This window comes from the organism of the source record quoted next, unplaced genomic scaffold (assembly GCF_019419815.1).
Source record: "Pyrus x bretschneideri cultivar Hongxiangsu unplaced genomic scaffold, Pyrus_bretschneideri_v1 Contig2, whole genome shotgun sequence".
NCBI classification, from domain to species: Eukaryota; Viridiplantae; Streptophyta; class Magnoliopsida; order Rosales; family Rosaceae; genus Pyrus; species Pyrus x bretschneideri.
Window position 1 is genome coordinate 1,647,902 of NW_025999501.1, and position 27,054 is coordinate 1,674,955.

Consider the following 27,054-nt stretch of genomic DNA (forward strand, 5'->3'; position numbering starts at 1 on the left):
GGATTTGAGGTTCTTCGAGAACTCAAGTGTGAGAGTTTCGTTACTATGAAAGTATGTCACGATTCAAAGAAGAGAAATAAATTATTGAATCATTAATGTCCAAAAGTGATCTTCAGGTCAATAATTTTGGATTCATAATCAAATTAATAGACTACAGGTCCCTTTTAATTAATTCAATAAATCTGGCCATATGGGATCGATTGTAAAAGCAAAAATAATATTAACATACAGGTTAAAATTATTTAGAATGCTAAAATAATAGCAAGTGGTCGAAAAATATAGCCCCACTTTGAGCTTAGCTGTGAGCACCCTATGGTTGGTGCAGCTAGAAGTAGAAACGGGTCACTTTGGCTTGGGCAGGCCACATGGGGCAGCCCAATCAGCGTGTGTAAGCTACAGGCTTGCAGTGGGAATGTGGGCTTTGTAAGGCTGCTGTGGGTAGCCCAACAACCTGCAAAACAAGCTTTGCATGCATGCTGCAGTCACGGGCTGGGAAAAAGAAAAGGGGAGCCCAGCGTGCTGCAATCAGCAGAGCGGGCCGAGGGGAAAAGGACAGGGCCCAGCATGCGCTGGCATTTTGGATCAGAGGTCGGGGGCATGAAACCCAGCACCGAAGAACCCAGTCAATTGGGCTTCGTTCACTACGTGGATGGCAAGCCCAAACAGAAGCTAATCCATTCAGCTGCAGGCTGATGGAAGATAGGCTGATTGTGATACGACCCAATTCTCAATTCCCTTAATCAACCAGCAAGTAGCACAAGAAAGCTATGGAAGAAGAGGGAAGGAGAGATGAAAGAGGAGAGCTCCAAACATTTTTGTATTTAATTTCTTTGTTGTAAATTCTGATCTGCCACATTTGAGGGAGCTGTGCTCCTTTTATACAGACTCTACTTCTTAAAATGCCAGCTTGCATATTTAACAATTCTTAACAATTCAATTAAAGCTTAAACCTCAATTACATTTTGGGTTCATAACAATATTCCCCCCTTGAAAATTAGCCTTGTCCTCAAGTCTTAAAAATGGAATTGTGGAAGTCCTCCCAATTAGTTGGTGTCCTCAAAGCAACAAGAAGTTGAATCTGCAGAAGGCATTCATTGGCAGATTCCTCCCACGCCTTCTTCGAGTCAAGCTCCTGAACTTCCTTAATCAACTTAAGGCATGAATTCCAATGGATAAGGAGAAGATTGATGAATTCTCTTTCTGAAAAACTAGCATCTTCACTATGCAAACAGAGAGACCTATAAGCTGCCAACCTTACAGATAGGTCCTTGTCCTGTAGCAATTTGATCAAAGCATAGTAAGCTGGCATTTTTGTGTCCTTTTTAATATCAGAAACCCATTGTCCCAATATCAGTGCAACTTCCCAGGGGGGTAATACGCATATTTGGATGATCAATATGAACCAATAATTCTAAGCATAGTAGTGAACCAACCAAAATAAATGACTGCAAAGGTGTAATACTGTCATTATTTTCAGCAACAAGATTAGCATTGTTTTGTAACAGAACTTCCATTGCATCTTGGTGACCATGACCAACATCCCAAATTAAGGGACTTCCAGCGTCTCTTGGTGAATTAACATAAGCACATTGGGGTTTAAACACCTCAGTCCTTTTGTCAACCAACTCTGCCAATTCTATGTTCCTATAAATCCTACATGTAAAAAGCAGAGATCCCCATATAACCACATCAGGTTGAGTAGGCATATCTCTGATCAACTTTTCAGCCACATTTAACAGCTTAGCACGGCTAAGAAGATCCACAATGCATCCATAATGTTCAATACGAGGATTAAGCTTATGATTTTCAAGATCCATGCTATGTATCCATTTATCAATGAATTGGAGCAACCATGACAAACCTCGAAGAAATGATTCAAAAATGCATTCCCTCTGTAACAAGCTATAAATGTGTCCTGCATAAAGCACACCTAAAATAGCTCCATGTAGTAATAATCAAACTGGTTGTGCTTGAGAAATCTGAGCCGTTGCTTTTATCTCATCTGTCTCCCTTAATTGTTTTTTGAAAGCATGTCAACAAAACTTTGACAGCAAGATTTTAACCATATTTTTTTGACCTCATCACCAGTATTGCATAGCAATCTTGTGCAGAGAACAACCTCGGCAAAAGAATCACTGTCAATTGGATGTGGAAGAACTGGAGATTGTCCTAATTGCAACATAGACACAACAATCAACAGTGTTTGCGAAAATGCTTTATTCACTTCAACTTTTGATGGTTAGACCCCTTCCAATCTCAGGGCAAGCTTGGTCATAAGGTATGCAACAACTGTCCCAAGGAAAAAGTCACTAGTGAGAAGCAGGGATCTCAAGTTCCCAGATGCCACGGATCCTTGAAAAAGGGTAGGAGGAGAGAAAGCAATTCCAGATGCAGCATGATGTGTGGCATAAGTTCCATCAGCAAGAATAGTAGGTCTTTTAAAAGACATGGTTATGGAGTTTACTTGTTGAACCTTTTGTGAAGAATCATTACTTTCTTCTTCTGAAACCAAGAGAAAAGGCAATTCACTTAGGCACCGTTTAATTGATGCAGTTCCACCCTTAAATTCAGGAAGTGACGTGCAACATGCTGCAAAAATCCAAAGGCCAGAAGAACAAACCCATGATACTCGGATTTGGTAGAAAGGGTCTAATAGCTTTGTTATTATAGATACCTTTACTCTAGGGTTGGTTTCTATTATTTCTCAGATAAAAACAATCATATCAACAGTAGAAGCAACATTGCTGCCTCCTAAGAACAAACCACTGTGCTCGCCACTTCTGGGAACTTTATTGCACAAGAATGAATATCCTGAATAAGCATCTGCCTGTATTCACCATTCTTTTATAGCTCTCCAGTATGAGTCTTGACAGCTTCCCTTTTCAAAATAAGAACAAGCTCATTGATGTTTGTGCAAGTAACCAAGCTAAGAACAATGTCTAGGGTCTTTCTCTTGATGTCAAGATTATGATTAGAAAGTGCCATCAGCACGTCCATGAACATATCAGCTACAACTTCTCTATGAGAAGACTTTAGCTCAGTCAGCTGATCAAGAACAATAAGCTTCACATTGTTGTCATTTTGAGAAAGAAGCAGCTGACAATAGGTATTAGCAGCAGCTCTCCCCTGCTTTCCACGATTTGTTTGACATAATTTTCGCAATAACAAAATGGTTTGTGGGATTGAATGGTTATTGGAAGGATCAGATGGGAAATATTTATTGGAAAACCTTTCCTTCATCAACTCAGTTATTGCCATATTGTTTTCTCTCCATCTCTTAGGCAATTCATCAAACAGATGCAATGCAAACAAATGCTTCTTCACAAATTTACCCATAAGATACCAATTTATCCAACCATATTTATCATTCTGAAATGCAATAGTCAAAAGAGAAGGAAATATAGCTTCCGAAGTTGTTATAATGAAACGCAAATAGAGAACTACCTCAGCTCCAGTTTTCGTAGCCACGGAGCAGAGGTCATCGTCGAAGCATGAATCATTCTCTTCGATTCCGACAGAGAAACTAGGGCTGCAATGGAATCGTTCGACTATGGCTTGACGGGCGAAGTTTCCAGTGCGCACAAGATGAGAGTAATGGCGGAATGGAATGGTCGTGGATTGTCGATGAAATTTGCAGTGGGTTGCCGTCTCCATTGTGAGGTTTTTGGTGACCAACCTCGATCGATTCAGCTTCCTCGGAACACATTGAGGCTAGATCAGAATCTCCCTCAACGTGGAGAGCCAAGTCACGGTGTAATTGAGCAAGGTCAATGTGGATTTCTATAAGTATAGGATTCATAGCCTTATGAATGACGGTGAGTGCAGAATCCATAGCTTCACGGATCGCAGCACGCATCGAAGCTTCAAATGAGTCGATTGTAGCGGAGATGCGTGTATCCATGGCAGGAAGACGGGTTGGGTGGGCGTGTACATGAGGGAAACCAGGATTTGAGAAGGATAATACCATTGATACGACCTAATTCTCAATTCCTTTAATCAACCTGCAAGTAGCACAAGAAAGCTATGGAAGAAGAGGGAAGGAGAGATGAAGGAGCAGAGCTCCAAATATTTTTGTATTTAATTTCTTTGTTGTAAATTCTGATCTGCAACATTTGAGGGAGCTGGGCTCATTTTATACAAACTCTACTTCTTAAAACACCAGCTAGCATATTTAACAATTCTTAACAATTCAATTAAAGCGTAAACCTCAATTACATTTTGAGTTCATAATAGAGTGCGAGGACAAGCCCAGCACAGGTTGGCTTGGTCTGGCTCTGGCTGGACTAGGAGAAAACCTACTGGTTGGTATGCTATTATATAGGTCTGCGGGCCTAACAACATGTAAAAACCCTAGGTTGTGGCTCAATCGAAGTTGTTCCCATAAATCTTAAGTTCTTTTTCAAAATTTATAGGGCTAGAAAAACCCTAATATGCTTCTAATATTTATATTCTTTGACTCACAAATTCCATATAGCATAATTGCGTACCTAATTGGCAGAAACAATAAAAAGCCTCTGAATTTGTAGAAGATCCTCCTTGAAAAGCCGGAATTGCATCTCCAATGCGTTGTATCACGTTTAACACAGAAAAATTAAATTGAATCAATAGCATGGAGATCAATTCAAAATAATAAATTAATCATAATAAGAATGATTAAAACGTAATATTCTCCTGATTGAATAATAAACTCTCTTTAGCGCAATGTCAAGAGCGTGCTGATAGCGTGTTATAGGCATAATTTACTAAACGATTATGGAAGCCATAGAGAGAAAGAAAAGTCGGCAACAGTAAAGAGAGGAGAGAGATGTGTAATTGTGAGGTGTGTTCTATTCCACCCTATTGTGCCTTTATTTATTGTAGTAGGGAAGGTTAATTCCTTACCCTTTAGGATTACAACTCTTAATAGGTAATCAACTCCTAATAGGAATATAAGATACATTCCCATATCTACTAGGATTTACACAATCACATTCCTAATCTAATAAGACTGCAACATATTTTTTATTTTAGAACAAAATCATGAATTTAAATAAGAATAAGGGTTAGTTAGGATTGCTTTGCTTTTTAAAAAGTTGTTTTTGTTATGCTTTAAGAATAATCAGCTGTAAAATAAAACAATTGAGTTTTTGGTAAACTGTATTCTCATAAGTGCTATGAATATGAAAAATAGTGTAAAAGTTTATGGTAAATTGTAATGTAAAAGTGATATAATTATATCTAATGACAAAAGGGCACTGATGATAGTGGTGGTGGCGGCGGCGTTGTAGGGATATGGTGGTGCTACCAATAGTGAAGTGTAGCGATTGAAGTGTAAAGGTAACAACTGTGGTAGGGGTGGCAACAACGACAGTAATGGTGGTTATGGTTATGGTGAAGGAAGTTGCTTTGGTGGCAACGATAGAAGTGGGGATGGTTATGGATGTGGTGGTGGTGGTGGTGACAGTGGTGATATCTGATGATTGTGCCAACAACAATGGTGGTTGTATTGACGGAGGTGGTCTAAGGTTAGTGTTTGTAGTTGTAGGTGGTGTGAGTCACTTTGTTCTCCAAGGGATAAATGTGTGTAGAAAGATAAATAAAATCATTTTTGCAAACTAATAAGGTATTAAAGGAATTTAAACTATTCACTAAAGGCTCAACTTCGTTTTTTATGAAACGAGCTTTTAAAATCAACTTACAAGCTGTTTTCAAAAGCTGTTGTTTGCAGACCATTTTTTTTTTAAAATAAGCAAGATATTTTGTTTTACCAAACACTTTTTAGTGCTTAACTTTAAAGTGAATCAACTTTTGGTTAATAAAAAAAAAAAAAAAAAAAGGGAAAAAAAACAACAGAGGCCTCAAAGTACGCTTGTTTTTTTTCTTTTTTTCTTTGGAGGTGTCTACCCAAGGTACTATTTTGCACAAAGATATTTTGGGCCATGTTTGGTGTCCTTTAATCCAAATTTGTTGTTTTTAAAACTATTAAGTACTAAGTAATTTAGTTACATCCATCTTAATAAGTATACATATGTTGTAAAAATCCAAGCATGACATGCATTCTTAACTTACTGAAAATTACACTTTCATCATTGCAACAAAGGCTTAAGAAGGGCAACTAGAATAACATGATATGTAAATGGTGAATTGCCCTAATAAATAGGGCATTGCTCTTCAACTCACTGCATTCCGAATTTAAACTCTTCCCCTTCATTACATAACAACTAGCCTTTTGTGTTTCATGCATAGAAGGAATCTATGAAAACTCAGGCCTTTCCATGAAATTTGATAGCAACAAAAAAGGCCTCAAATTTCATGAAACATTCTTTTGATAAAAAAAGCCCATCAATAAAGTTTAAACTTGGAACATTGTGTTTACTTTTCACATTTTTCTTATCAAGAAAACAATTCAACTATTAAATAGAGCGACCATAATCACAATCAGTATCAATATGCCCATCTTTTGCCCGGATAAATTCCGTTAGTGACTAATCTAACATCTAATTTAATAAATCTATCATTTGACACAAAAAATAAACTCTGTTAACTTTATGTAAAATAAAGAAATAAAAAACTTTAACAAGAGACAACAGTAATTTTAGGGTCCAACAATAACTTGATGCCATTTTTGGCTTGGTGAAGATGAGAGAATTTTCCAAGTCTAGGGGAGCGTGGAATTCCAAATGGTGGAATATATTGTTAGGATGCCACGTGTCGGTATCATATTAATAGTATATGTTGCTTTTTTTTTTTTTTTTTTTTTTTGGGACAAAGGTAATTTTCATTACCAAGAGAGCACAATTACAGATAAAGGGACCCAAATACACAGTAAAAACAAAACAAAAAGTGAATCCCCAACACTAAACAAAAGCCCAACCCGAGAGAAGGGCCCAAAACAGAAAACCCTACAAGACTAGCTTCCTTCGCCGCTGTCGAAGAACCGGCTGCCGATCCAGCATCCCAGGCCAAAGCTCTCACCAAACACAGCCCCAATGAAGAAGGCTCCATTGTTCTCCACCAAACGCCACACAAATCGAAACCGCAGCCACCAAAGAAAGAAGCCAGAGGAAAAGAACTTTCCCCCATCAACAAAGCCGAAAATGGCATAAAATTGGAGGGTAGTGGTGTGGACACCATACGAGTCGAAGCTCTGCACACCTTCCCAGAAAACCACAAAACGCGGGTGGAAGAGATGGTTGCAGAATCAGACATGTGTGAGAACGATGGAGGACTGAAGCAAATGGAAAAGTCAAAAAATGGCTGGATTAGAGTCATGGAGGTGGAAAAACTTGAGGGAGAAGAAGAAAAGGGAAAGTTGGAAGTGGGACTGTCGAATCAAGACTGATGGAAGGTTAGAGCGGAGGTCACAAGGGAGGATCACCAAAAAAGACGGTCAGAAAAACAAGGAGAAAGCCAATCTTTGTTAATAAAAACTAATACAAGAAATAGATTGTCAAAAAGCAATCCAAATACAAGCATAAGCCAGTAAATACAATAAAAAAGTCCAAAAAAAGCAAGCCTACAACAACCAAAGGCGTGGAATTCCATGCAGTGGAATATATTGTTAGGATGCCACGTGTCGGCATCATATTGATAGTATATGTTGTATTTTTCTTTTGGTCAACAAATAACATCCATTAATAAAAACTAATACAATAAATAGATTGTAAAAAAACAATCCAAATACAAGCATAAGCCAGTAAATACAATAAAAAAGTCCAAAAGGAGCAAGCCTCAACAACAAAAGCCCTAGATCTGTCACCACGACCAAGAGAAAAAACCCACGTACAAACTAGATGAACAGAAAATGGGGGTGAGCGAGTTACCCACACAAAATGCGCTTCAATAATCCTACCAAAGAGTACTAAATGCATTTCAACAACCACCCAACACCAAAGTGCGCCGCCAAGAGAGACACGCGAGAGGCTGAGTAGCGGAGGTCGACGGTGAAGGATTGACGATGGAGAGAAACATTAGGGGTAAAAAGGGGCATAAAACCTAGATTTGAGACAAGCTCAGGGAGGTTGAGACAAGGTTCAAGGAAGCTAGAAAATAAAGGAAAGAACGCAACGAGAGAAATGCAAGGAAATAAAGGGTAAGCAGAAGTGAAAATGGAAAGAAAATAAGGAAAGAAGATGAAGATATTGGTGAAGAAGAGAAGAAAGATGGAGCTCGGAAGCAAATCCCAGGAAAGATGGGGAAGGAAGGGAAAATACAACAGAGGGAGGGTGGGGTCGGAGAGAGGGGTGGAGACCAAAAACAAGGAAGGTTTTTTTTGGGAGAGGGTGGGGGCGAGAAAGGAGATCAGAGGGTGGGAAGGAAAGGGGAAGGGGGAGGAGGGCTAGAGTGGGGTGGACACTGGGCTGCAAGCCAGAGCAAGGGGCTTATGGCCAGAGGCTCTCAGATGTAGGGTAATAGTATATGTTGTATAAATAGGTAGCTTAGTGAGGAAAAGGAGTTGTTGATGTTGTAATAGTCTTCTGTAATACAATTTACTGTGCAATTGAGAAAGAAGTAAAGTTGGGTTCTAACATTAGAAGATGGAAGTTCATCTCAATTTCTCTCACCTTTAGGCTTTAGATGCACTTTAGGACTACCTGGTTTGAAATTTAGTGCAACTTTCGTTTCCCCATTTTCTTCAATTACTCATATCATCAAAAGAATATACTTTTTCTATACAAATTGTAGTCTAAACTACTCTAATTTATGAGCAGGAAGATTTGAACTCAGTTACAAAAAACTAAATTAAAATAAAATAAAAAAAAAAAAAACATGTTATGTGGCTTACTGGGTTTCAAACAACTTTTGGTTTAGCTTTCTGAAAGTTTCGATGCAACAAACAAATTATGTTTAGTTAAATAAAGATGCTTCTCAAGTGTGTAGGATTCATTTACTTTTACAACTCAGGCTGAATGTTTTAGTTTGGGCAAAGTATGAAACTCTACCACTTTGATGTAAGGTCTAAACCATATGTTCCATGACTTCGGCGAAAACTGAAATTTATTTTGCCTTAAGCAGCCCGTTCCCACGACAGTACGAATTTTGTTTCACAAAAATGGCTTGTGGTTTTTGTTTTGTGTCAAGGTAGAAGTTTTTGAATCCACTATGCTAAGTGGTCATGACTTTTCTTTGTTTTTTGGAGCCTTGTAGACATAGGGCTAATATTCCCAAGAATATTAGTGTGATTAATTTTTGCCTCGTGTGAATTGGAAAAGGTTGTGCAGTCAAGGAAAACACCGTGATGAACTTTTGCAAAGAAATGACTATGCATTTGCATTAAGTTGCACTTAAAAAACATTTATTGGAATTACGTACAAGTTCATTGTTTTGAAGTTGTGGAGACACATGGACATTGATTTTATTTATTTATTTATTTTTGGTCAAATGATAGATTTTGTTAGATTAGTCACTGACAAGATTCGAACCCATGTCGTCATGCAAAGACTCAGCTCCTTTCCATCATTGTGGTAAAAGACCACTTGCAGACACTGATGGCTGCCATGAGTAGGTTCATTCTGCATTTGTTTGCTTCTGGGAACTACCTTAGGAAACACTTTCGGCCACATCTACAACTGATATGGGAAAAGGTCTACATTCCTCTCTAGGGGCTTTGAGCTAGGCACGTTTTATATTGACAACTGCAGAACCGTTGAAAGAAGTTATGCAGTTTGTATCATATTCTACTTCTATCTTTGTGATGATTTTCATATCGAAGCAAACCCATTGAAAGAAGTTATGCATTATTTTCACTTGTCAATGAGTATTTGTGTGCCTTCTTGCATATCATCACAACTAAAACAATATGGACCAGGTTATACATCGTTAACAGATATACACCATACATGTCATAAGTTCAATGATTTTTTTTTTTTTTGTTTTTGTTTCTTTTGCATCATGTTTTGATGTATTGAACTCATTTAGATACATTTCATGTTTTCTCGATGATTAACTGTTCAACTTCGAGAAGTGAGATGGGCGTTGGTAAGTTATTATTACAATCTCAAAACATATATTTACAATTGTATAGATCACTCAATTATTCATATCATTGTCTCATGTGTCAAAAACCATTAAGCAACTAATAGCAATGCAATCAATCACAGGTCATTGCAAAATGTCTCGCGCATTGTCAACATGGAGAACCTGCAAAATGAGAATTTGTTTTCGGAGATAAGTAGCTTCATGCAATTTAGGCAATCTAGTATGTCTCTTGCTAATTGTCTGCAAGAGAGTTCCAAAAACAAAGTCCAATTGTTTCGAGCTTTCTCTTTTTGGAATGGAATTTACAGAATTTCACATGAATAGGACCAAATCTTATTCAATCATGATATTATTATTTGCTTAATTTCCTGGTTGGAACTAGTTACTTGTGATAAAAAAAAAAATTCTCTTTTGATTGCGTGATATAAGAATTAAGAATTCGAGTGCTAATATTTATGTATACCTTATGTTTTCTTAACAAGATATTTGTTGATATATAAGCATTGTAGCAGGATCATCTTCCAAAAAAGGTTGAAGACGAAGCTCGAAGATGTGCAGGATTTGTTCTAAGTTTTTGAAGTGTTAAGCTTGTAACCAACGGTCATGATTATAACATCTAAATGGTGTATAACTTGACATGTTCTTAGTTTGTTATGTTTTAAAACTACCGTGTGCCTTGCACGTGATTATAGTCACGTTGCTTGTGTGGGCAACAACTATAAGGTCCGACTTTCACGCCACGAATTTAGGATTTGAATCCAAGGTGAATCACTAGAGCAACGAACTCCTTTTTGACTCCAAGTTTTCTCTACAATTCCAGCTCATTGAGCTCTTCAATTTAATTTTTTTTTTTTTGTTGAAATTCATACAAAATTTACATCAAAATTCACCTAGAAAAAACTAAAACACTAACATGGCCTTAGAGCTTTGTTCATGGTGAATCAAGTGGCATGGATTTGTCAGTGGCTAAGAACTCAAATCGAGCTGCAAGATGGTTGGATTAAGTGCTGAGCTTTGAGCTCTAGTCTTCAGTGGCACCAACTATGAACATTGGTGCATAAGGATGAAGACAATCTTTAAATCCCACAATCTGTGGAAATTTGTTGAAGAAAGATTCAAGCTTCCTTCATATGAGAAATTGATGGATGAGAAGTAACTTCTCGTTGCTCAAGATCTGGTTGCTTGTGATGCAAGAGTTATAGGATGAATTCAAGGAGCTGTGAGTGATGAGATCTTCCCAAGGATTGTAAACCAAGAAACTGCAAAAGCTACTTGGGATGTATAGTAGCAAGAGTACAAAGGTAACTCTCAGGTAATGGTTGTTAAATTGCAAGGCATCCATTGTGATTTTGCTTATGCTAGAATGAAAAATGGTGAAGCATTATCTGATTACTTAACTAAGGTGTTTGGATTGATAAACCAAAATGAATATCTATGGTGAAGAACTGCCTAATAAAAGGATTATCAAGAAAATTTTAATTAGTCCTACACCTCAGTATGATAATATTGTTGTTGTGATTGAGGGAGCCAAGAAGATAATTGAAATTGATCCAAATGAAGTTGTTGCGACTTTGAAAAGGTTTGAACCAAGACTAATTAGGCACTCAGAGGACAATGATGTCACTAAGAGAACCTTTAGTAGTCTGAGTTTATAGGGAAGAAACAATAATCAATCTAGTGGTTACAAAGGCAAGAAGCCTTGGAAGAACAAAGATAAGAAACCATTTGTGAAGTACAATGAGAAGAGCAATATTGCAGTCAAGGGTAATACCAACAAAGATGGGTGCAAGATAAGGGAAAACCAAAGTATCACAGTGTGATAAGCTTGGGCACATTGCCAAGGATTGTATAAGTAAAATGATACAACAAGTGACTATGCTAAAGACGTAGGTGAAGAGACTTCCATGTTCTTTGCTTGCAATTCAGCATCAGTGATCAAGGATGAGCATGTCTGGTTTATTGACAATGGTTGTAGCAACCATATGACTTCTCATGAGTCATTGCTCAGTAATGTTGACAAAAATATAACCACTAAAATCAAAATGGGAAATATTTAGCTTGTTCAAGTAGTTGGATGGAAATTTGTTGAGTGTTGGCCAAAAATGATGTAACACGAATATTTCCTTATGTTTGGAGATGATGAGGTTGCAATCTTTGAAGACAGGATGCTGGAAAATCATGTTGTTACAATACAAATGATATGGAACATACGTTTTCCTTTAATAATGGAAGATATGAAAGTCAATGTATTGAAAGCTGCAATGGAAGACTATGCTTGGGATTGGCACAAAAGGTTTGGACATTTGAATTTCCAAAACCTATAGTTACTTGTCAGTAAAGAAATGGTATTGAGAATGCCAAATTTGAAGCAAACACAAGGAGTGCGTGAAGATTATGCAATGGGAAAGCACCACAGAGAAGCCTTCAGTCGAGAGATAACTTGGAGAGCAAGTCATCCACCATATTTAATACTCTAATGCATATGGCCATATGCAGGTGACAACATTTGGTGGCAATAATTACTTCTTGACTTTCATAGATGATTGTACAAGAATGTGTTAATTGTAACCTCTAGAGCACCAACATGAGGTATTCAATGTGTTTAAAAAGTTCAAGCTATGGTGGAACTACAGTGTGGCTATCCGAACAAAAGATTGAGGAGCGACAGAGGTGGAGAGTACATTTCTATGGAATTTTAGAAGTTCTATGATGATATAGGGCTTGAAAGGTAACTAACTGTGGCCTATTCTCCTCAACGGAATGGTGTGGCTAAGTGTATGCTTCATGACAAGAAAATGCAATATGAGTTTTGGGGTGAAGTTGTCAATACTGCAGTTTATATTCTCAATAGATACCCTACCAAAGCTATTAAGAATAAAACTTCATTTGAGGTATTCAATGGTAAAAAACCAGGAATTAAGCATCTCAAGGTGTTTGGATGCATTTGTTACTCTCACATTCCAATTCAGTTAAGACAAAAACTGGATGAGAACTCAGTGAAGGGTATTTTTCTGGGGTATGGAAAGGCTAAAAAGGTTGCAGCTTGAATCTCAGAAGATATTTCTCTCCAGAAATGTAAAATGGTAATTGGAATTGGCACTTTGAGAAGATACTAGACTAAGCTTTCCTATGAATTTGGATTTGACTAAGATGAATAACAATGCAAAATGATACTTGAAATCATTGAGGAAGATCAATAGTTGGAAGAGAGGGGTTCTTAATCTCAGCTTGCAGGCTTGCAGCTAACACTCAAGTTGAAATTGGAGAATCAAGCAGTGTAGGAATACACCAATAAGGACAAGATCTCTAAGTTAAATTCAAGCAAGATGTAATGTGAGTATGAATGAACCAGAAAAGTTTGAAGATTCTGCCACTGATAGTCTGATATTGCCTGGAAAAAAACTGTGGAAGTTGAGGTAGAAATGCTTGAGAAAAACAATACATGAGAATTGGTCAATAAACCATCTGATAAACTAATTGTTGGTGATCTCACAAACCTTACCGTTCTCTATTTGTACAAAAATAATCTTTCTGGCACTATTCCTGAATAGATAAGGAACTTAAAGTTTCTTTTGAAGCTTAGTCTTACTGAGAATCAACTCAATGGTTTAATTCCCGCTTCATACAGTAACCTAGCTAAATTGAAAAGCTTAAACCTAGGAGGTAACCAATTTTTGGGCTCCACACCTCAAGAGAAAGAGGACCTTAAGTTGACCAACTTTTGCCATGGTAGACAACTCACAAACACTTCAGTATAAAACAACCTTTTTACTGGTTCAATCCCTAAAAGCTTGAAAACTAACATGAGCTTATTTAGAGTTTGTCTTAATAGGAACAAATTGACAGGATCTGAAACTTTGGTGTCTATCCAAATCTTTATTTTATAGATATGAGCCACAATAACTTCTATGGGGAAATCTCACAAAACTGGGGGCAGTGTCCACAATTAGAAACCCTACTAATTGCAGGAAACAGCCTTCCTGGTAGAATACCTCCTCAGATTGTCAATGCACAGAAAATTCATGTACTCGTTCTTTCTTCAAATCGCTTAGTTGGGGTGATTCCAAAAGGACTTGGTAGAATGACTTCTTTGTAGAAGTTAATGTTGAATGGAAATCAATTTTCAGGCCGTATACCCTCAAAATTTGGATCACTGATTGATCTTGAATATCTTGACTTGTCATCAAACAAATTCAATGGGTCAATTGCTGGCATTCTAGGTGACTTTCTCATAACTCATTTCCACCCCCAAGCATTTTTTTTTAAATTTCCCGTTTAAAGACAAAAACCCCATTATTTGCTCATTCTTCATCGAATCATATTGATCAATCTAACAATGATGGAATTTATATTCTGTTTACTAAATCACATGAAATTTTACCTAACTCCATATAATATATGGAATGAAGAGAGATATTTTGAATGACTTGAATAAGAGACGCTCTTATTTTAACTTCCAGTTTCGGCGAACGAATAATCATTGAGTCCTCCTCTTTTCGTACAACACATACAAAGAGACCTGCCAATAAATAGTTAAGTAATTAGTGAACTTATGAAAGATGTTTAGACCATAGACCTCCAGTTACTGGATCTAATCCTCCACGAACAATAAGAAATTTCACATATTTTGACCAATTCAAGGTGAAAAATGGGGTTGCTCCCTCAGCAAAACTAGGATAATTTGGTTGTTGATCTAGAATTTGCTTATTTTATATTAAGATTAACTGGTGATCTAAAAAAGTTCTTGCTCGTTTTTCTTTGACAAAATGTTCTAAATATTGAAGTCTCGTATATAATTTATTATATATCCATACTAATAATCTCGTTGCTATGAGCTTATTATGAGTAGAGCTTGCATATACAATGAAAGTGAATGAAAAATGCGATGTTTATAGCTTTGGAGTTGTCGCTTTGGAAACAATAAGGAGATTTGTTCTCATCATTCTCATCAGTACCTTCTTCGTCATCGTCATCTGCAGGGCCAGCCTAGGCCCAGTGCAGGCAGGGCGACCATCCGGGGCTCAAAAAAATTAGGGGCACCAAAATTATTAGGATAGTGTATTTATATAGGTTTTCATAAGAGTATAAATTTATAAAATTTGGTTCAATGACACAAAAATTTAACTAGAAGTGGTGGTTTTGTCATTTGAAAATAAGGAGGAGGTATTGGGTTCAAAACACCACAGTGCTTATTTACTTTCCAATTTTTACAAATTTCTTTTTATAAGAGTATAAACTTATAAAATTTGGTTAAAGGATTAAGAAGTTTAATTAGAAGCAATGGTTTTTGTTGTTTAAAATTGATGAGAAGTCCTAAGTTCGAAATGCTATGTGCATGTTTATTCTTTTCAATTTTTACAAATTTTTGTTTGGTTGTTAATTTATTTTTAGTTATTAGCTAGTAGCTATGTGGGTTGTTATTTTTAAATATTTGTTTCAATTCAAGTCCAATCTTCAACAATGAATAATACGTAGACCAAATTTTTAGAGAAAATTTGCAAATTATATGATGTGTCATCAAAATGTTTAATTTAGTGACTATTCATTACTAATACATATCAATTAAAGACTCGAAAACATAATTATTTTTTGAGTCCCATATTGACAAGGTTAGTAAATAAGAAAAGACGCCTCACGATTTATACAAAAATACTTTCAAAGTTCAGATGGAAAACAAAAGTCATCATATATCTACTTGTAAGCCCGGAGTTTTTTGGTTTCCTTTACAAAATAAATTAGTCTTTCTGTATTTCTAAATTTTTGAGTTTGAAGTGCTTTTCTAAGTATAATTTTATTGATGTCTTACGTGTGAAAATAAATAATTTTCTTATATAAAGTTAGGGCACTTTTTGTGGCGTCGCCCTGGGCCTCAAAAATCTCTGGACCGACCCTGGTCATCTGCATTCCCAGCTTATCAAATGCCGATCGTGGATGTTCTGGACCATCGTATTTCGCCTCCATCGCATCAAGAAGTAGGGGAAGTTATCTCTCTTGTGAAGATTGTATTTTCATGCTTGCATCCCAGTCCACAATCTCATCCAACAATGAAACAAGTTTCTCAACTCCTCTCAACTCAGAAGTTGCATTTGTCAAAGCCATTACGTATGGTCACCTACAGTGAATTGCTTGGTCTCTATCCTTTGGTTGCCTGAGAATCAGAGAAAGTGGGTATTTCGTATAAATAAGTTTCCCTTATTTGCTATGGTTCATTGTACTTTCATGCACTTGTTTGGTGCAAAACAAAATGTGTTCCTTGGTAACAGAAGAAATGTACTGGATCTAATTATTTGTCCATGGTTTGCTATGCAGTACGATGGCATGGTCTCAAATATTTTCCCCAGTGAGTAAACAAAACATTACAAAAAAATAAAAATAAAAATAAAAATAAAAATCTTTCTATAGAATGGCATGGTTTGAAATTTCAGATACTCAATGATGACATGGATCCCTAGTGTAAAATTAAAGTAGGAATCTCAATAGAATTTGGATATCAAATTCTCATAAGCTTTGTATTTTTGGTAAGGCAAGAAAGTCCATAATGATTAGTATAAATAAAACACCCCTTCTCTTTCTCTCTTCTATATATAGTCAGCCATCTCTCTATCACTCTCTCATTGGTTATCAGCAGGAATATTTTTTGATGTTCCACATGGAGTTCCACAGAAGAAATATTTTGGAATTTAGCCATCTTCAACAAAGGGGAGTATTAGTTTCATATTACTCTTGTTTTGATTAAACTTTTATTGAATTAATCTTGGACTGTAGATTAAAGCTAGTTTTTTGTGTTGTCTTCTGTTGGAGCTTTCTACGAAGGCACGAGGGTTTTCTTCTTCCTATGTTTTTCGTATCAGTATTTTGATGATTACATGGGAATGCTCTTTCCTATGTTTTACCTTGAAAGTGTTTTCTTCAACTATCTATTTGATGTTGATTTGTGTGCTTTGTAGTTGCAATTTCATTTTTCTTGGGACTAAACAGAATCAAACAACGGTTTCTTTCTGTCTAATTTCATGGCTTCACATTTCATCTACTCTGTGTTCTAAAATAACCATAATCGAGTTGGTAAGTGAGATCGAGAATTTTCTTCAACATTGTAATGACTGAGATGTGAAATTTGTGGGTTTTGATTACACGAACGAAAATTCTTCTCAAGTAGGAAAACAAAACAAAAGAGAAGAAAGACTTTGCATTATGCAACCTCAATTCAACTTTCAAAATGTGAAAAACGCCAAATCAAACAGCACGGAACAATCGCAGATTCACAAGCATGCATGCTCCTAAGTCCTAAGTCACAAGCATGCATGCTCGTAAGTCCTAAGTCACAAGCATGCATGCTCGTAAGTCCTAAGTCAGTACATAAGTTGATTAGTAAAGATACACTATTTTCAAACGTGCATGTGCGAATTGGTCATGAGCCATAAAATTCTCATCATTCCCCAATCTTGAATACCTCAACCTTAACTACAATAATCTCTTTGATGTCATTCCACCTGAGATCAGTTCCCTTTCCAAACTCATCTATCTTGATCTCTCGGAAAATCAGTTGTTTGGAAGCAAAATCAATTTATGGTGCCCAACAAAGCTTCAATACAAAAGCTTCACCTATAAAGCTTCAACACCAAAGCTTCAACACAAAAGCTTCAACACCAAAACTTCACCTACCAAACTTCAACATCAAAGCTTCACCCAAATAAAAAAAAAAAAAAAAAAAAAAACATTTTCGAAAATTAAAAAAAAAAAAAAAAAAAAAAATATATATATATATATATATATGTATGTATGTATGAAGGAGGAGTTTTGGGCAACCACTTAGAAAGGAAAATGGTGAAGTTTTGTTTGGAAAATTGGCAAGACACCTCCCTCGACCGGAGGCTTGGGGGACTCCTACCATATACCACTACACCTTGGTACTCAGAAATTTCGCGACTACTCAGTGCCTTGGATTTTTGAAGTCCCCAACCAAGAAGTTTTCCTCACTCAAGAAATTAAGGGAGCATTACTTCAACCTATAGGGTCCACCCACGAAGTTTCAACATGCAAACTTCAACAAAATAAAAAATCCAAGCTCGGCATCGTTGCTCTAATTAAAGAGATCGAGAAGCCTCAACAACCTTTTGCTAACACTGTTGTTGAAGAACAAAGCTTCGCCATACCATATCTACTACTTTGTCAAACAGCAAAAGTATCCCATATCATCAGGATCGAACATACTCTAGGTTTGACGGACTTGTTGTGACCCTCAAATTCTGGAGTCGGTTCACTCCTTTGGAGGAAACTAGAAAACCCTCTAGCCCAGTTCAAGAATACACCTGTGGAAAGTCAAGTACAACAAAGCACGTGCCGATTCATCCGTCTTCTCAAAAAACAAGAGTACCTCATATCATCTCTTCTCCCTGTTTCTTCTCTTTATCCTTGTTGCTGAATGAGAGACAGGGAGAATGAGTACAATCAGCCAGAACCCAAGATCAAACTACCGATCTGAGATTGATTGCTTGGAACCCTGATTACTTATCTTGTCGGTCACCTCCTTCGGTAGATCTCCTCACTTAGAGACTTGGGGGACTCCTACTATATAGTTTGTATCGCACTTGATCAAACCCGAAACTACAAGTAAGCTTCAAATGAAAATGATACATTACCTTGTGCGTCAACGCCAACTAGAGATACCACTCCTGGATGAAGGAAAAGTACTTCTAAGAGAAGATGCCACATCTACTTACAGGACAGAGAAGGCAAGTGAAGGCGACACCACACTTCGGTACTTGGAAGTTTCGTGATTACTCAATGGCTTGGATCTTGCAAGTCCCCAACCGAGGAGCTTCCATCACTCGGGAACTTAGGGGAGCACTGTTTGTACCATACTTGACCAATCCTGAAACTACTAAGCACCGATCAACAACATACTGTCAAGGACCCATAAGACTTTTCCTCCAACCAGGAGGCCAATCACAACACAACACATGTCGGTATCAGAGGCCAATCATAGCGCAACACGTGTCGATATCAGAGGCCAATCACAACACGACATGTGTCAATGTCAGAACAAAGCTAGAAACTCTCTTCTATAAAAGGGGATCATTCTCCCACAATAATCCTAAAATGTCATTTGTACTAAACTATTCACTAGAACTCACTAAAAGAGAGCTTGAACCTATGTATTTGTGTAAACCCTTTACAACTAATGAGAACTCCTCTACTCCGTGGACGTAGCCAATCTGGGTGAACCACGTACATCTTGTGTTGTTTGCTTCCCTGTCTCTATTCATTTACATACTTATCCACACTAATGACCAGAGCAACCTAGCGAAGGTCACAAACCTCACACTTTCTGTTGTACCAAAGTCTTCGCCGATTTTGTGCATCAACACATATATTCCAACATTCTCCCACTTGAGTGAGATTCACAATGGTAAAGAATTAATCATAAAGTTATCACTTGTCTCACAATATTGTTCTTCCAGTGAAACACAAAACTGAAAGCATGTGCCAAGGCAATGAACTCATAATCTTCTCTGCAATAAAATGTGCAAAATCGACTTACAAATTACAAAGTCTAACACATATTCACAGTAAAGTGATTCTACTCACGTGCAAACCAAAAGTTTACTCCCACTCATATTGCCCAAAATACAATACAAGTTCTTTAGCTATTCGCCAAAATGAATAACTAAACATAATTTTTAAAACAGCTTTGTCAAAAACCAAAAATTGACTCAGGAATTATCACAATGTTTCCTATGAACAACTAATCACAGATTTATCTGAAAAAGTTGAACCAAGAGAAACCTCAACTAACTTCTAAAATGCAAACAAAATCTAACTAGATAAACTAAAATACCTAGCCTCTAGAAAACATTGCTGCAGCACACTTCTTCTCGAAAAGCATCATATAGCTATATTCCAGAAGCTTGTCAATGTTAACTACTCCCACTTATCAAAAGCATCGACAACTCCCATATGAGCAACATGTGCCTTAAAAATCCCATTAGGCAAGGCTTTTGTCAGAGGATCAGCAATCATCGTATATGTGGACAAATGTTCCACAACAATGGCACCTTATTTCATTTTCTCTCTAACTTTAAGAAACTTCACATCCATTAGCCTAGAAGCCGAAGTCCTTTATTGTTCTTTGAGAAAAACACCGTTGAATTATTATCACAAAATATCCTCAATGGTTTATGAACTGAATCAACAACCTTCAATTCACTAATGAAATTTTTAAGCCATACTGCTTGCTTCATACCTTCAAAGCATGCTATGAATTCAGCTTCCATGGTAGAAGTAGAAATTATAGTTTGTTTGGCACTTTTCCAAGAGATAGCACTTCCATTCATCATAAATATGTATCCACCAGTCGATTTCTTTTCATCCAAGTCCCCAACCAAGTCCGAATCTGTGTATCCAACAACTTCCAGTGTATTCTCTCTTCCATATGCCAACATGTAACCTTTTCTTCTCTGTAGATACCTTAAACTTTCTTTGCAGCCACTCAATGTGCCTCACCTGGATTTGATTGAAATCTTCCAAGTAACCCAACTATGAATGGAAGATCAGGTCTGGTGCAAATATTGGCATGCATCAAACTACCTACTAGAGAGGCATATGGTTTCAACTTTATCTTTTCTTTCTCTAACTTGTTCTTTGGACTCTGCTGCCGAGAAAACTTATCACCTTTATTCATAGGAACATCAGCACAATTGCAATGCTCCATGTTAAACCTAGTCAAGACTCTCTCAATGTACCCTTTGGGTGAAAGCCCCAAAAGCTTTCTTTTCTTATCTCTGATTATCTCTATGCCAAGTACATAGTGAGCTTCCCCCATATCTTTCATTTCAAAATTGGTACTAAGCATTTTCTTGGTTTCTTGCAACAACTGCAAATTCGAACTTGCTATCAATATGTCATCCACGTATAACACCAGAAAAATGAATTTAGTACCCTTGAACTTGTAATATATACAATCATCTAGCTTATTCTCTTTGAAGCCATGTGCTGTACCCACTCTATCAAACTTGAGATACCATTGCCTATTTGCCTGTTTAAGTCCATAAATAGATTTATTCAGTTTGCAAACCATGTTATCCTTCCCCCTTTCAAGAAATCCAGTTGGTTGTCGCATGTAAATGTCTTCCTCTAATTCTCCATTGAGAAAAACTGTTTTGACATCCATCTGATGTAGTTCTAAGTCAAAATAAGCTGTCAAAGCCATGATTACTTTCATAGAGTCTTTTGAAGAGACTGGAGAGAAAGTGTCACTGAAATCGATTCCTTCCCTCTGTGTAAATCTCTTTGTCACCAACCTAGCCTTGTATCTTTCTATTCTGCCTTCGACATCTCTTTTTGTCTTATAAACCCATTTACAAACTATTGGTTTGATGCTTGGATCAGAGTTTACCAACGTCCAAACGTTGTTTTTAGACATAGATTCCAGTTCTTCCTCCATGGCTTTCTTTCATAGGGCTGCTTGAGAACTTGATATCACCTGAGGAAATGTTAATGGATCATCAATATCCACAAAGTCACATTCAGTTTCTTGAAGATACATATAATCGTTGGAAATCGCAGGTTTTCTAGTTCTCATTGACTGTCTCAATGGTTGCTACACAGGTTGATCACTCTGTGGTTGAACTTCTTCATCTACAGTCTCTATAGGATCATCAATATGTGGCTGCAAACTATTTTCAATCATTGGAGTGTCCTCTTCTTCGATTATGGTTGAAGGGTTGGTTAAAATCGGAATTTGAATGTAATTACTTGAAGAAGTTGTAACTACAGTTTGGTCTATCTCTTCAAACTTAATTTCCTCAACCGCTAAACCAGATACATCTTGATCTTCTAAAAACACTGCATTATGAGTCTATTGAATTCTTGAATGTGCTTGTGGACAATAGAACTTAAAACCTCTGGATTTTTCTGAATATCCAATAAAATAGCAAGTTGTTGTTCTTGAGTCGAATTTCCTCTCATTAGGATTATAGAACCTGCCCTCAGACTTGCATCCCCATACATGAAAGTGTCCAAAGCTCGGCTTTCTGGCAGTCCATACTTCAAATGGTGTACCTTTAATAACTTTGGTTAGTACTCGGTTCAAAATGTAATTGGTTATCTTAAGTGCTTCACCCCAGAGAAAACTAGGCAATTTTGACCTTGATATCATGTTTCTAACCATCCCAATAAGATTTATATTCCTCCTCTTGGAGACACCATTCTGTTGTGGTGTCCCAGGTGTGGTGTATTGTGCTATAATGCCTTGTTGCTGAAGATAGAGTGCAAAAAGCCCTTTCTGTTATCCACCCTCAGTGTACCTGCCAAAATACTTTCCTCTTCTATCGGATCCCACAATCTTAATCTGCCTATTTAGTTGTTTCTCAACTTTGGTCTTAAAGATTATGAAACAATTAAGTACTACTGATTTTTCACTAATGAGAAAAGTATAACCATATCGAGAGAAGTTATCAATAAAATTCACAAAATAGCTATTTCCACATATGGTTTTAACAAGAACCACAGACATCAGTATGAATAATTTCCAAGAGATTTTGACTTCTTTTAGCTTCAAAGTTTCTAGTGTTAGTCAATTTTCCCTTCATGCAGTCAACACATTCCTTTGCATTTTTAAAATCGAGTGCAGGAATCAAATTTGATTTGGTTAATTGCAAAACTCTATCCTTTGAGATATGTCCTAACCTTTTATGCCATAAGTCATATGAAAACTCAATATCATGCATTCTTTTGACATTAGTGTTTAAAACAAAACTCGGTTTTTCTTCAACAATGTAATCTATTTTCCATAACTCCTCATGTAAAACAGCAGTCCATAACAAAAAATCTTTCTTATTTTTCTAGAAAAAAATTCACACAGTTATCATCACAAATGAACCCAAAACCTTGTTTTACTAATTTTGATGCAGAAACCAAATTTCTTCTCATGGCTGGGACATACAAAACATCATTTAGTTGAAGAACAAAACTAGACTTCATTTTTAATTTCACAATTCCAATAGCCTCAACTGTAACCCTTGACCCTTCTCCCACAAAAACATTATAAGAATCCTTACCAGTTTGTTTTTGTTTTTGAAAACCATGCAATGTGTTAGTTATATGAACTGAAGATCCAATATCAAACCACCAAGAATTAGCAGGAATTTCAATCAAATTTGACTCTACACACATAGACATCAGTTCTACCTTTACTTCTCAGCCAATCTTTAAATCTTTCAATATCCTTCCTATAATGACCCTTGAGTTTGCAATGATGACATTTGATTTTAGAAACATCTTTAGGCTTAACATTAAGATTGTGAGATTTAGAGGATTTAGTATTTTTAGTAGTTCTACTAGGCTTAACAGAATTATTAGGAGGTTTAGATTTCATATCAGAAGCACTAGTGGTCTCCTTAATCCCAACATACACAAGATTCACAGCTTCAATCTCTTTGCCCTTTTCTTGTCTTTGCCGAGATTCCTCTTGCACACACTGAGCAATCAATTCATCCACAGTCCAAGTCTTATCTTGAGTATTGTAAGATACCTTCAATTGATTGTACTTTGCTGGAAGTGCCTGTAGAGTCATAAAGACAAGTTGTTTTTCTCCAATAGTGACATCCATTGAATTGAGTTTCTCAGCTGCATCAGTCATCCTCATGACATGATCTCTTATGGAAGTGTTTCCATCTATCTTGTAGGTTGTCAACATTGACATATATTGACTAATCTCTGCCTTCTCATATTCTTTGAATTTTCTCTCAATAGCTTTGAGGTAGTCCACTGCAAGATCATGTCTCTTTATGCCTCCCCTCACCGTGTCAGTCATTGCACTTTCAAGAACAGATAAAGCAATTTTATTGGCTCTTATCCATTTTTCATATTCAGCTTTCTCGAATTTGGTGCTCTAATCTGTCAACAATGGTGGCTTGGGAGTGTCTAATGCAATGTCAAACTCGTTGAGAGTCAATAAGAGACCTATCTCTCGTCTCCATTTCTTGTAATTACTACCTCTAATGAGAATTGGCACAGTTGTAAGATTAAGAGTCTTAATTGAAACTGCAGACATGTTAAAAATGAAATCTTAATAGAAGAACCAAAAGTTCTTGATTTCAATCTACTTTCACATAATTCACAACTCTGATGAATCAATTTAGTCATATATATGGATTTCCCATAGTCATGAAAAAGCATATACAAATTAAACAACTCATTTGTGAATCTCATTCATTACACATATCACAATTTCAATTGAAACACAAAGACCAAAAGAAACAGCATGTAAGTCAATAAATTGTTAACAAAGAATCCATATATTTCATAAACTTCATACAATGACCTAAAAAATCATGGTGTGAAAACCCATAACACATCCCTGTATATATGACTATTATCAATATGAGAGCGATCAGGAAAATAGAAAAATACCTTAAGTTGCAAACATCATAAACATCGCAGCGGAAGCAATAGATACTAGAAATATTTAAATTATAATATTTCAGAGAGATTTGATTTTATCAAATCACACAACATGGATCTTCTAGAGGTAAGTGTGATGAAGATGTCTGCAGACATGTTTGAAGGATCGAGGGTTGTTTTCCTCTTTTGAATCGATGACGGTAAAAAATTATAAAATAAAATAAAAAATTCTTTTGGGCAGCCCACGGTCACTTAATTAAATATTATCCGCACAAAAGGATGTCGTATAGAATAGGGTGGTTAATATTTACTCAGTCTACAATTGGTTCTTGCAGATTTGAAGAACTCATTCAAGATTGAATTTAAATGAAAAACCATTACCACATGTTAGTGTAAGCAAAATATTCAATACAATCACCAGGAACACAAGGATTGATCAAATAAATCACAGATCTTGAACTATATAAACAATAACCAAATAAAGCTCAAAACGTGTTGATCGATGCATTCCTGCAGACATGTTTGTAGATGTAGAAGCCATGTAAATTCTGCACACAACCTTCTCCTCTCTGCAAAGCACAATACTCTCCAACTTATAGGCAATTGGAACAAGATGAGCGCTACCTTTGTGAGAGCAGGGATTGTGAATTTATACTACAAATTTCGGACCACCTATAACAATACTACAAGGAATATGAAACTAAATCCTTGTACAATCATGAGTACTAAACTCAAGTTCCAAACAGAGCTTTAATCCAAACCAAAATCGGATTCACTCTTATGAACATATTGGTACTTCTTTATGCTAATCTGCAACAACTTAACCATGTGAATCACACTCATATTCCAACATCACCTCCAATAGGCTTGAAAAGCCAAAGACCCGTAGTGTATCATGATGCTGACATAGATTTACAATCAAGTAATGGGCTCTTCTATCTATGGCCCAATGTTTTGGAGAAATTCTTAAGTGTGAGCGTTTAGATTACGCGGTCATGTAATCCCATTCACAAAACACCCCCTCCCTATATTTCGATTCTATTCACCCCTTTGATTCCACCTTGTGTCTATATCTATTGTATTATACAAACGCCTAGAGACAAGACATCTCTCAATGTCTAGGCGAAGGCCATACTTCATTTTGTTCAACCCCTTTTCTTGTTTGTCAAGGAACATATAAGAATGAGTCTGCCCAATTTGTGAAGCCCGCATTTGATGATCAGACGAGGATTGTATTGGATTATTTAACACCAATCTTGATATGAATTAAATATCGAGTGACTTAACAACTGAATAAAATGAGATTATACATTTCTTCTATGAGCTTATTTTTAGTCATTTAAAATGGAGAGCCTAAATAAAACCAATCTAATCTAACTCAATTTCTACAATTAGTCCAACACAAATTAATTCCATGTATCAATCGTGCCTTTTGAGTCAGGTGTGTAATGCATCCTATTGATCATGACTTTGGAAGGAAAAAAAAGTCTTGAATGATGGTCTCATCAAATTGACTTCTGAAACATTGGGCAGTGGCAATAATCATATTGATTAGTATTAGATTAATTAAGTGTATTAGTAGGGACCCAAAGATCTTAGGACAATTATCTCGTATCGCAAATCAAATCACATGCATCATTATGCATAACAATCAATCTCCTACAAAGTGCTACGCAACTTAATTAACCACTTTTCGCTTTTACTAATTTCCCATCCACTTACAAGTTACAAATTTCAGAAGAAAAAATAAAATAAAAATCATCTCAACATAAAAGTTGCTCCAAGAGCACATGCTCCGTAAGAGCAATTCCACCCCTAAAGACTTTGCGCCAGCACCTAGCGCATTTATCCACTCAGTGAACAGTGATAGACCCCAATGAACAGTAATAGGCTAAGAGCATCTCCATCCCTAAAACTTAATAGCCTAGTTAATTTTAATAAAATATTATTAATTTTTATTATACAATAATAATTTAATTTATTAAAATATTATCAATTTTATTAAACCCCAATCCATCACTCCCACTCTCCCTCAAAACCTCACCATGTCGCGCTGCTCTATGGATCCTCCCTATGCATCTCTCTCTCTCTCTTTCTCTCTCTCTCTCCCCATTCAGATTTAAGGAACTCTTCCGGTCTTCCCCACCGAAAAATGAAACACCGCAGCAGCAGTAAGGTTCCTCGACCCACCTTTTCCATCCTCATCAGCTTTTTTTTTTCGGATAATCAACTAAACAGCCAACAAATCTCACAAAAACCAGTTTTTCCTCATGCGTTCTATTGGAAGGTGGCCTTTTTCTATCCAAATTTTCAGAAAATTAAATTTCTTGAGCTCGGTATTGTAAATTGTGATATGGGTTTTTCTTGGTTTGTTGGGTTGCTTTCTGGGTTTGTTTATCGTTGTTCTATCGGAATCGGAGGTTGTCACGGTTGGCCCGACTGATGTCAGATAGCCCGGCATCTGGGTCTGTCGATTTTGAGCCGGTCTCTTGCCTGGCTTAGGCTGAGTGCCAGCCTATCTGCTGGGTTGGAGGGGAAAGCCTGGGTGCCGGGCCATTTTTTTGGCTGGGTGCCGGCCTATCAGTTCCCCGGTGGAACTGCTCTAATGCTCTCACTGGCCCCCTTTGCACGTGACATCACGTGATATCACACACCTCTTACCCTTTTTTTTCACGCCTGTTAGGATGAGGATCT

General features: G+C 36.7%; 1 protein-coding gene across 1 annotated transcript; it reads right to left on the reverse strand.

The window, feature by feature from the left end:
- Positions 1-790: 790 nt before the first annotated feature.
- Positions 791-4,109, reverse strand: LOC103942045. The gene has a single exon (XM_048582988.1). The coding sequence runs from the start codon at positions 3,652-3,654 to the stop codon at positions 2,845-2,847; it is 810 nt and encodes a 269-aa protein (XP_048438945.1). The 5' UTR covers positions 3,655-4,109; the 3' UTR covers positions 791-2,844.
- Positions 4,110-27,054: the final 22,945 nt, after the last annotated feature.